Source organism: Hippocampus comes, unplaced genomic scaffold, assembly GCF_001891065.2.
Source record: "Hippocampus comes isolate QL1 unplaced genomic scaffold, H_comes_QL1_v1.1 scaffold155, whole genome shotgun sequence".
NCBI lineage: Eukaryota > Metazoa > Chordata > Actinopteri > Syngnathiformes > Syngnathidae > Hippocampus > Hippocampus comes.
Window position 1 is genome coordinate 656434 of NW_017804967.1, and position 11336 is coordinate 667769.

The window sequence follows — 11336 nt, forward strand, 5'->3', positions numbered from 1 at the left end:
CTTTGTTTTGGTATAAAGAAGCACAAGAACATTAGGAAAATGTTGAAATTTAATGAACATATCTTTTACAAAACATTTCATGAAGCACCTTACATTTCCTTCGACAAATGTGCAATTTACTTTTATCATTCACATATATGCATTGCAACTGATCCCACTGATTGTACAAACTTTAACAAGTAATTGGTATTGAAAAATATAGTAATGCACTTTAAGATTAAACAAGATTCATAAAGAAAGCAAGTTTTAAAGCATTTACACGTGCATATAAAATCTAAATGTAATCCCTGCCTACACCTTACAAACTAAGGAGAGTGCTATTAAATGTGTAAATTTGAGAGTGCTATTGATAGCGTCTGCTGTCATGGGTCTGTCTCAGTGACAGACTGAGGCTGCTGTTGTCTTCTTCTCTGATCAAAACAGTGTCCCCTTGCGGATACTCAATGAATTGCACCTGATTAAAAATATTAATTCTGTGTCTTTAATGCATTTTTTTCACTTTTACATTATCCTGCGGGCCTGATTGAACCTACTTGCGGGCCGGTTCCGGCCCGCGGGCCGTATGTTTGACACCCCTGCTTTACATAATCATCTCGCGGGCCGGATTAAACTCCTTTGCGGGCCAGATCCGGCCCGCGGGCCGTATGTTTGACACCCCTGGTCTAGCTAGTCATCTCCAAATGGACATGGAATTAAATGCATTTCCTCAAGATCGAATTTTGTCAAAGGGTGAGGATGTCATTTTAGGCCACTCTGTACTGTTTCCTTTTTTTTTTTTGTCTTACAATTTATCTAACAGCTTAGGTTATTACTCACATCACCATTTGTACACCGACCTGCTGTCATGTGAAAAATATTCAATTTTAGCGAATTTATAATGAATTTATAATCAACTAAAAAGTGTGAATATGAGAGCATTCTTCTGTTTAAAGTCCTTGAAATCCTTCTTGGGTATTATGATCTTAACAACTGAATCATCGCACCACATCTCCTGTGATTTACATGCATACTAAGCAACAATTAATATACCTCTAGTGCACCATTTCGACCGCTTTAATACTATTTATTACTCACATATTCAGGATGAGAATCGCCACTCACGTCACTCTCACCCGCTTCTCGGTTTCATCTCTCCTGCATCCACTTTTGTTAACACCGAACTTGGCGCAATGATATATAATAGCGTCTGGCTCTTGCTGTTATGCACATTCGTGACTGTGAAAAATGTATTATATTACATATGAACCCTTATACCTTTTTTTTTCCTCACAAGAATCTATGAAAGATGTGTTTGTTATTTAGGTGGCCGGTATGATCCAGTTTTCCGAGGCGACACACAGTCAGTCAGACCTGAGCAAGTTAATGATTGAGCAGATGGTGAGCGCGCTAGACACCCAAGATCCAGAGGCTTTCACCCAGGCCATGTTCAAGATGGCAGCCTTGCTTATTATCACCAGAAGTGAGTCATTCACCACTAACCCCGTTGTCCTGAAAAACGATTTCGTTTTCGGCTAACTTGAACCCTCATTTGTTGTCAGACTGCAACCCTCAGCTGCTGCACCATCTGTGTTGGTCGCCCCTAAAGATGTTCACTGAACATTGCATGGAAACAGCCATCGCGTGCTGGGAGTGGCTGCTGGCCGCACACAATGGGGTTGAAGTGCCAGTGAGTGTCACGCTGCTTGGATATGTGCTTTGAGTGCTGACCACGTTCACAGTTCACACAGAATGAATAAATCTTGTGTTTTCCTTTTTGTGTCCAGTTCATGCGTGAGATGGCAGGCGCTTGGCAGATGACGGTGGAGCTGAAGATGGGTTTGTTCTCCATGGCCAAGGTGGAGGCAGGACCTCTAGCCGTGTCAGAAGAGAGCCAGCCTGCACCCTGCGCCCCCGATGTCATACCCCACTTCCTGTGGATAGAGGTCAGTGATATTGCTTCATCCCACTTAAAGGACGTCCTTTCTACACTATCATGGACAAACATGTTGTGACACTTCTCTTTATTATTTACTTACCCAATCAGAATTGCCCTCAAACTCTTTTTCCTGGATCTCAATTTTTTATTGAGACTTTTTGGGACGCTGAGACACCGTGTAAGGTCCATAAAGGCATGGCATGATGCCCCTTAACACTTTGGTTTGTGTACGTCCACTTAAACAACTCTTTGTTTCAGGATATAAATATGTACAATAAGTTCATCCTGGAAAGAAACCTAAATGTAATCTAAATAAAAAAACATCCTTGCTGAGTGGAATAGGCTTAAGCACACTCACCACCCTAATGATGACAAATGCTATAGAAGAGAGATGGATGTGTGCGATTATAAAAATAATGATTATCATACAAGGTAGCGGTTTTCTTTCATCTGTATTTATCTTCTTCTAGTTTCTGGTGCAGAGGTTCGAAATAGCCAAATACAGCAGCTCGGACCAGGTGGAGATTTTCACCACTATCCTGCAGAGATCGCTGTCTCTAAGCGTGGGAGGAGCCAAAAGCAATTTGAACACCCACGTCGGCGCCATCGGGCCAAGATTTAGGTTTGCTTGTCTGACCCAGAAAGATGGTTATCATCTTTGAAACACTGTGTTCAACACCATTTTGCTCTTTGTGCTTTCTTATGTAGACTGCTTACTCTGGGTTTAACTCTTCTGCATGCCGACGTGGTGACAAACGCCACCATCAAAAATGTACTGCGAGAGAAGATCTATTCCACGGCTTTTGACTACTTCAGGTAGAAAAGAGGAGCGTTGCGGGCGAGGAAGGAAAACTTGTCACTGTATTCATTTTTCTTTTCCTGACTCTTTTAGCGTCAATCCCAAATTTCCCACTCAAGCTGATCAGAGGTTGAGAGAAGACATCAGCATCATGATCAAGTTTTACGCTTGCCTGCAGTCAGACAAAAAATATCTGGCTGCCAACCAGCTGGTCCCCCCAGGTTCAGCACTATTAAATTCAGGCAACTGTACACTGATAAGCCAAAATATTAAATACTCCTGCAAAATACATTGAGGTCAATCGAATGATGAATATTATTTTCGGGATTTATTTTTCACCATAGCTCTGGATTCTGCAGCTGTATCTAATATTGTGGCAAGAAGATGTTCTTTCCTCTGTGGTCTGTGATGCACTAAGATGCTAAATGCAATTATTTGACCTTGTTTAGATCCACAAGACATGTCGGTGAACAGCTTGACAGTGATGGCGGTGACGGACAGCCGCAGTAACCTGGATGCGGCGATGGGTCAGAGGCAGCAGGTGGCTCAGGGATGGATTAACACCTACCCTCTGTCCTCTGGGATGTCCACCATATCCAAGAAGTCAGGTGAAAGTCACATACTGCCTCTGCTTGTAAAAAAAAAAAAAAAAACATGACAGATTGATGACAAGTTTCTCCTGGAATTTTTAAGGCCTCTCCAAAAAAAGCAACAGAGGCTCTCAACTACACAAGTACTACATGAAACGTCGTACCCTTTTACTGGCTTTACTGGTATTTGTATTTCATCACACTGTCTATATTCACAAATAAAAACTCACATGCTAAGCCGCTTATTGTTTTGTTTTGTTTGTTTTTTTTTTTTTGTCCATGTGGCTTTCCTGTATCGCAGGCCAGCGAGATTGAGCGACTGACGACATGGTACAACCCTTTGTCAACTCAAGAGCTCGCCATCGCCACAGAGCAGTCAGTGGAGACCAGCATTGCCAACTGGAGGTCTAAATACATCAGCTTGACAGAGAAACAGTGGAAGGACAACGTAAATCTGGCGTGGAGCATTGCACCTTACCTGGCGCTGCAGTTGCCCGCCAGGTATGTATGTGAAGGCCTTGCATGCAAGTCGGCTTTCCACATATTTTTACTGTGTAAATAAAAAAACAATTACATGACTGTCTGATGCAATGTCCCCTTTCTGATTTTCTGTCTTTCTTTCTTTCTCAGGTTTAAACACACTGAAGCGATCGTGTCCGAGGTGACTCGCCTAGTGCGTCTGGATCCAGCCGCTGTGTGCGATGTCCCTGAAGCAGTCAAGGTGAGCTCTTGGTACCAGGCTGTATGTCAGGCATCTGCGCAAGTTATTCGCCCAAGCATGTCTTTATGGACCTTGCTTGGTGCACTGCGGCACAGTCATGCAGGAACAGACAGCGGAGCAGGAAAGGCCCATGCCCAAAGTAGTCCCACAAATTTGCAGCCATTGAATTTTTCAACCCCGAATTGATTAATTCATAGGTCACCCAAGAGTGGCTTATTTTGTGTGTTCGACTTCTCCACTTCATTCCAGCCATTTTAGCGACGTTTTTAACGTCAAACCATGAATACAAATGTCTGTTTCTCCACAGTTCCTCGTGACGTGGCACACAATCGATGCCGACTCTCCGGAGCTGAGTCACATCCTGTGCTGGGCGCCAGCAGATCCACCAACAGGACTGTCTTATTTCTCTTCCATGTATCCTCCTCACCCGCTCACAGCACAATACGGGGTCAAAGTGCTCCGCTCTTTTCCTCCCGTACGCTTACACGTCACCTGTTGCGTTTGTATTTTCAAGGGCCGGTTTGAACTTCTAACATATTTTGAATGCTTTTTCTAGGACGCCATCTTGTTTTACATACCTCAGATTGTCCAAGCGCTTCGCTACGACAAGGTGAATAGGAGTTGTTATATCCAAATAGAAACAGATACTCGTTATGTTGTTTGATTGCTTCTTTTCATAATAAACACTTTGGCATAGTAACAGAGTAAATAGGACAGGAATAGTTTCAAGGATTGTGCAGGGAAAAAAAAAATCCATAATTTTGTGGAGGTATGTTGCACTGCCAAAGGAAAAATCCACTCCACATTTTTGAAGATTTGGATAAAGGAGCAGATAAAGGAGTTCATTTTCACCGTTTAAGTCACTGTGGTATTCATTGAACTGTCCCCCACACTAGAATCGTGATGGCACACTTCACCCGGTCAATATTCTCCATAATCTGGGAATGTGACCGCTAAAGCTAAAGCTAATTGACCATTTTTTTTCCACTTGTTAACAGTTTAATCATAAACTTTAAAGTTTGCAGTTTTCAAACTGCCGGCAAGATTGAAAAGGACTTCTCGTCACTAGCGCTTGCTTTTGGCTGCTTTTCACTGCAACCCAGTCTTGGTATCTCCGCTCTAGATGGGTTACGTGAGGGAATACATCCTGTGGGCCGCTCAGAAGTCGCAGCTCCTCGCCCATCAATTCATCTGGAACATGAAGACCAACATCTACCTGGATGAAGAGGCTCACCAGAAAGACCGTAAGATAACTCTCATCTCACGACAAAACGTGTGCAAGCACAAACCTGCACAAGAAAAGAAAAATGTTCTCTGGTCTTCACTGCAGCTGATATTGGCGAGCTGTTGGAGCAAATGGTGGAAGAGATAACAGGCAGCTTGTCTGGTCCAGCCAAAGACTTCTACCAGCGAGAGTTTGACTTTTTCAACAAGATCACCAACGTGTCGGCAACTATCAAGTACAAACACATAAAGAAGTTGTGTGTGAATATGGAAAGAGTGTGTTATAGAGCAGATACACATTTGCATCATGGAAGAATTAGAGATGGCCATAGCAATGGTTAGTTACGTTTGTGTGCTTATTTCAAACATTTGTTAGAGCCTTGCAATGGTGTCAGCACGGATAGGTAAAAAGCGTCGAGTAGAGAAATAAATGTACGGGACAGCACAATCAGCAAACAATTCTGGTGCGTGTTTAATATTTTCATTGTGCATGCGCACCCGTGCACCACCTATGTGCACCATTGACTATTGCATTTTTTTTAATGGTGTCCGTTCGTTTAGTCAGCTAATTCTTGAAGCACGTGAAGCAAATTGGAGGGCATTACTCAGAAGGGAATTCCAGGCTGCAGGAAATAAATATATTGGTTTTTATTTTAGTTTTATGCTTTTTTTTTAAGATTTGCACTTTATTGGACTGTCCACATGACCTTTGGTCCATCATGGAAATGTAGTCAGAAGTTAAGATATGCATTTAAGTCTTCAATAAACTCTTGAAGGGAAATGTAACCAAGGAATTGGCTCGCATCACCAACAAATTGTACCCTCTTGGTGATTGCTCTGTTTACTATGTGCACTTTTCCCGTGTGTTCCGTTGTTTTGCTCGCGTCGTGCCTTGAGCTACCCGAGCTCCCTTCCCGAAACACCTCGAGCAATCATTTCCGAAGTGTTGTATGCTTTAACCTCCCGCTCTGATTACACGGCGGTCCGCAAGCGGCTCACTGAAGCTAATTATTTGTCTTCCGTCGTGCCCCGCTGCGGGACACCGAAACCCCTCAGTTCTCATTAGGACAATAATGACAAATATCCAGAGGTGAACGCGCTTCCCTTGTGAACAACAACAGAGCCGAGCTGTCACCCGTGGCGTGAAATCCTTCCGTGAGATACCCATGCATGCATGCTCACATCCTTTTGTTTGTGTTTGTCTCAATTAGACCTTTTCCCAAAGGGGAGGAACGGAAAAAGGCCTGCCTGGAAGCACTATCCCAAATCAAAGTCCAGCCTGGCTGCTATCTACCCAGTAACCCGGAGGCCATCGTGTTAGATATAGACTACAAATCGGGGACCCCGATGCAAAGGTGGGCTCCATGTTTGCACTGAACATTCAACATTCGTTTACCAAGCCGACCCGTGTAAAACGTAACACTGAACCTCGTCTAAAATGTGTCCAGCGCTGCCAAAGCTCCTTACCTGGCCAAATTCAAAGTAAAGAGGTGTGGAGTCAGCGAGCTGGAAAAAGAAGGTATGGTTACTGTTTGCGGTGTCTTGCGTCGTCCATGGGGAATTTTTCATATAAACAGACGGTGACGGGAAACGTGTTTAAAAAGGGCGTTGCATAAATTGAGTTCTGATTTGATTGAACCCCCGTTTATCACAAGGGACTACGCCGCACTCGCTCTTGAATACAAATATGTATTACCCCGCCGCCAGGTTTGCGGTGTTGCTCCGACTCTGCGGATGAGGAGAAAACCGAAGAGGAGGCCAAGAGGATCTGCTGGCAGGCGGCCATCTTTAAAGTGGGCGACGACTGCCGACAAGTACTGACCTTCCACTGACTCGAATGGAATGTTCCCGCCATGTTAGCTCATATTTTTTTGTTTTTCAAGTCTTGCTTTTGTGTTTAGGACATGCTTGCGCTTCAAATCATCAGCCTGTTCAAGAACATCTTCCAGCTGGTGGGCTTGGACCTCTACGTGTTCCCTTATAGGGTGGTGGCCACCGCTCCAGGAGTAAGACGTGCTGAAAAATGATGACCAATCAACTTTCCGGTCCTCGTATAAACCGTCTTTTTTGGATGACAGTGCGGCGTGATCGAGTGCATTCCAGACTGCAAGTCCCGGGATCAGCTCGGCCGCCAGACGGACTTCGGCATGTATGATTATTTCCGCAACCAGTATGGCGATGAATCCACGCTGGCATTCCAGAAGGTAACATTTGTAGCCAACGAGCAGCCCGGTCCCCAACACCACGCATATGAGTCTCACTGCTTCCTGTTTCTCCTCACAGGCTCGGTACAACTTCATTCGCAGCATGGCGGCTTATAGCCTGCTGCTCTTCCTGCTGCAGATTAAAGATCGGCACAACGGCAACATCATGCTGGACAGCCAAGGGCATCTCATCCATATCGGTATCTTTCTTGCTGTGTTTGCAGTGGTGTTTAGATAGAAAATTACAGTATCTTCTCATACTCTCTGCAGTGTTTTTTTTTTTTCAACTTTGTTGCCAGGCAGAACTTCTGGGTTGTAGTTATTTGGGGCCCAAATCACAAACGTGTAATTATACCACAAACGATGATCACTTTTATACAATTTCCAACTCATCTTATAAAATGACCCACAAAAATATACCACCTGCAACAGCAACACATGCAGTGCAAACTCATCTCAGACTAATTTTGCCGATCCCTTGGCAACGCGAACCAGAAGACTCTTGGCCACACTCAGGATATGAACGAGGAGGATAGTGAAGATTTCTGAATATGATTCCCGATGGGCTGGTTTCGGAGTTAAAGCAGTAAGAAAATATAAAAATAAATAATAGGTAAATAAATAAATGCAGGCGGCCCGGTGGTCCAGTGGTTAGCGCGTTGACCTCACAGTGCAGAGGTACCGGGTTCAATTCCAGCTCCGGCCTCCCTGTGTGGAGTTTGCATGTTCGTCTGTGTGTGCCCTGCGATTGGCTGGCAACCGGTTCAGGGTGTCCCCCGCCTACTGCCTGAAGTCAGCTGCGATAGGCTCTAGCACCCCCCGCGACCCTTGTGAGGATAAAGCGGATCAGAAAATGGATGAATGAATAAATAAATGCAATATTCCATTTTAATAAAAGTATATTAAAATAAACAGCCACTGACATTAAAACACTCCTGCGGCACCTGCTCTGTCTTTAGACAAGACTTTTGTTGTGTCGCAGGAAATTATTTTGACAAAAAACGGCAATCAAACGAGCTGATTTATACCTATTTATTTTGCAAGTGGATGGATCATCACAGATGACACCTTTTTTTCCACAATAGCGCCATCCGCCGAATCTCTTGGGGCATTGTCTCACTTTCCCCCCCAAGGCAAGATTGCCGCAGTTTAACTGAGCGCGTTTTGATTGTCAGATTTCGGCTTTATGTTCGAAAGCTCCCCCGGCGGCAACCTGGGCTGGGAGCCTGACATCAAGCTGACGGACGAGATGGTGATGATCATGGGCGGCAAGATGGAGGCCACGCCCTTTAAGTGGTTCATGGAGATGTGCGTGAGAGGTTACCTTGCAGTCAGGTGGGTGATACCATGCCAAAACTAGTTCCTGTTACAACATGATAGCACTGACAGACTGGTGAATGTAGACCCTACATGGACGGCGTGGTCTCCTTGGTGAACCTCATGTTGGACACGGGGCTCCCCTGCTTCAGAGGGCAAACCATCAAGTTGCTCAAGTGAGTGGCCATTGTGTTTTTATTTTTATTTTATTTTTTTATGTGAGCAGTTCCATTTATTCTAAGGGCTCACATTTTGCAAAATAATGTTTTTATGATATGAGCGCCAAGTGATGACAGCAAACTTCACAACAGGCAGCAGTTTGTGAAATAGTCAACATTTCTTCTTGAAAAAACAAAAGAAGCCAAGTTCTTGTTTAGACATTTTTGTAGTGAACCTAATCTCATACTCTTAACTTTGCTTTCCAAAAGTCACCTAGCTTAATGCTAACACACAATGGCAAACACAGTTGACAAGCTATGAAACTAGCATCGATATTGCGGTACTTATAAATCTTAAATGCACAAAGACTATAAACTGTTACAATCTTCACTGGCATATACACTTTATCCTCTTCGAAAAATGACTCAAATTAACTACAGCTTTGTTGCGACAGACTTCTGTGTTTCATCTTCCAATCCGTGTGTCGTATTTTTGTACTGTGCCTGCCGGTGGCCAAGGTACTCACACGTCACTATGCCATATTTTTTTTTAAGAGTAATGTTGTACCATGAGTTTGAAATGACAAACCATTTTTACAGATGTGGTGTGGTTATGGTTTAAACTTTTAATTAAGTTCATTTGAATCATTGTGGGGGGGCCCTCAATTACTCGCAGTTTTTCGCTATTCATAGCATGGCTCAATCCTTGTCCCTGTGAATAGTGGGGGGAGTACTGCACTGAAACTTTGTCTTCTGGTGCTTATGGTTGCAGGCAGCGTTTCAACCCCGGTTTGAGTGAAAAAGAAGCAGCCGCCTTCATTATTAAAGTCATCCAAAACTGCTTCCTGAGCAGCAGGTTGGTACCTCAACCGCCAAGCTCCCTCGCGTTCTGCTTCTATCACGTCAAATAGAAGTGACATGCCGATTCTGTTTTGTTCCTGTCCCGCAGGAGTCGAACCTATGACATGATCCAGTACTACCAAAATCAGATCCCCTACTAAACGCTTGTGCCTGAGCATGTGCACCAATGGATGGCATGCGCGTGGATGTGCGTGCCTTGAATAATGTTCTACCTTGATTGCCGTGGCTCCTTCATACCTCGCCTCGTCCGATGTCGTCTTGTGATTTTATTTCCATTAATGAAGTAATTTATTTCCCTTCGGAGCTGTGTGTTAGCGACAAATTAATATACCCTTGCACTCGTTGCATCTTGACTTGTGTGCACTTAAATTTGATGTTAGTTTGCACGTTTGCTCAAAATGTGGTGCCGATTTGAAATGATTGTTGAAGAAATTGTGACGGTTCAGTAGCAGAGAAACGTGGCCTGTTCTGGCCTCTTGTATTCGCCGGTATCGTCGCGCTCGTCTTTTTCACGGACCAATCAGAGGATCGGCACTCTTTTTGTCGAAAGCACTGTCGATGTGGGTCACGGTTCCACTGATGATGTTGCACTAAATTGGACGGTATGTACCATCCAAAAGGGAAGGGTTGCTATTTTTTGAATGAAGGTGACAGTCTGAATGTTGTTGCATGAAAAAAATTCTGTACGGGTCCACATGCCGTGAAGCTTTTTTTTTTTGGTGAATGTTTTTCAGATGAGTCAAACCTGCCGTGCGCCTCATGTTAGTCGTAACGTCACTCATTGTAAAGATTCTGCCTCTCTTTGTACATTTTTAGCAGTGACCCATTCTCTGTCTCCTTTTTCTATATATTTATGCCTTTTGAATCAGAATGCACAAGATGTCAAATCAAATAAAGATTATATTGATTTAAAGAAATGCTGAGGCATTGAAACAGGTATCTGTCTGTTCTCAAATAAAAATATCACTTAAATCATTACAGCAAGGATTACCAGGTTCATATAAAGATCTGTGACTGAGGACTGTCCTGCTTCTCAAAAGCATTTGATTAAAAAAAAAAAAAAAAATCGGGGGTTCAAATCTTGGCTGTGGCCTCTGCTTGCAGAGGTTGTCGTTGGGTACTCTGACTTCTTTCCACATTCCTCCAAAAATGCATGTTAGGTTCATGGAAAACGACAATGAAGAGTCAAAGTTGTCAATAGGTGTTCATGTGAATAAATGCCTGTTTGTCTGAATGTGCCCTGCAATTGGTTGGCAAAAAGCCAACCGGTAAAACTCCAGCTCACCTATGACCTGCATTGGGACAATTATTTTTTCTACTCTTAATTTAAGCAATACGGTATCCAAATCGTCATTAGGCTGTTTCTAATATGTCCACTAGAGGGAGGCACATCACAACATTCGTGCCACCCAAACCCTGACTGCTGTGTGTTTTGAGTAGACGAAACACAGAGTTGACCTTTTTTCAGGATGACAAATGCTATGTAAAACGTTTTTTTTTTTTTTTTAAACAATCAAGCGATCATTTAAAGAATTTAAAGCATGAAC

The 11336-nt window shown here is 43.5% G+C and overlaps 1 protein-coding gene across 2 annotated transcripts in view; it reads left to right on the top strand.

Annotated features, from left to right (window-relative positions):
* The window catches only part of pi4kab (phosphatidylinositol 4-kinase, catalytic, alpha b), a 31805-nt gene extending 20932 nt beyond the window's left edge, over positions 1-10873 (top strand). Inside the window, exons 32-55 of one of the 2 annotated variants that reach the window (XM_019887624.1) lie at positions 1303-1459; positions 1539-1666; positions 1764-1922; positions 2386-2537; positions 2624-2731; positions 2808-2935; positions 3164-3322; positions 3408-3487; positions 3606-3805; positions 3935-4025; positions 4333-4500; positions 4582-4635; positions 5149-5269; positions 5356-5485; positions 6461-6604; positions 6698-6768; positions 6957-7063; positions 7151-7255; positions 7328-7453; positions 7533-7653; positions 8629-8788; positions 8857-8946; positions 9701-9784; positions 9878-10873. In XM_019887624.1, coding sequence (XP_019743183.1) covers positions 1303-1459; positions 1539-1666; positions 1764-1922; positions 2386-2537; positions 2624-2731; positions 2808-2935; positions 3164-3322; positions 3408-3487; positions 3606-3805; positions 3935-4025; positions 4333-4500; positions 4582-4635; positions 5149-5269; positions 5356-5485; positions 6461-6604; positions 6698-6768; positions 6957-7063; positions 7151-7255; positions 7328-7453; positions 7533-7653; positions 8629-8788; positions 8857-8946; positions 9701-9784; positions 9878-9929 — 2895 coding nt within the window. In that variant the 3' untranslated portion in view covers positions 9930-10873. The remainder of the gene's footprint in view (positions 1-1302; positions 1460-1538; positions 1667-1763; positions 1923-2385; positions 2538-2623; positions 2732-2807; positions 2936-3163; positions 3323-3407; positions 3488-3605; positions 3806-3934; positions 4026-4332; positions 4501-4581; positions 4636-5148; positions 5270-5355; positions 5486-6460; positions 6605-6697; positions 6769-6956; positions 7064-7150; positions 7256-7327; positions 7454-7532; positions 7654-8628; positions 8789-8856; positions 8947-9700; positions 9785-9877) is intronic. The other variant, XM_019887632.1, reaches the window with a different exon arrangement.
* Positions 10874-11336: the final 463 nt, after the last annotated feature.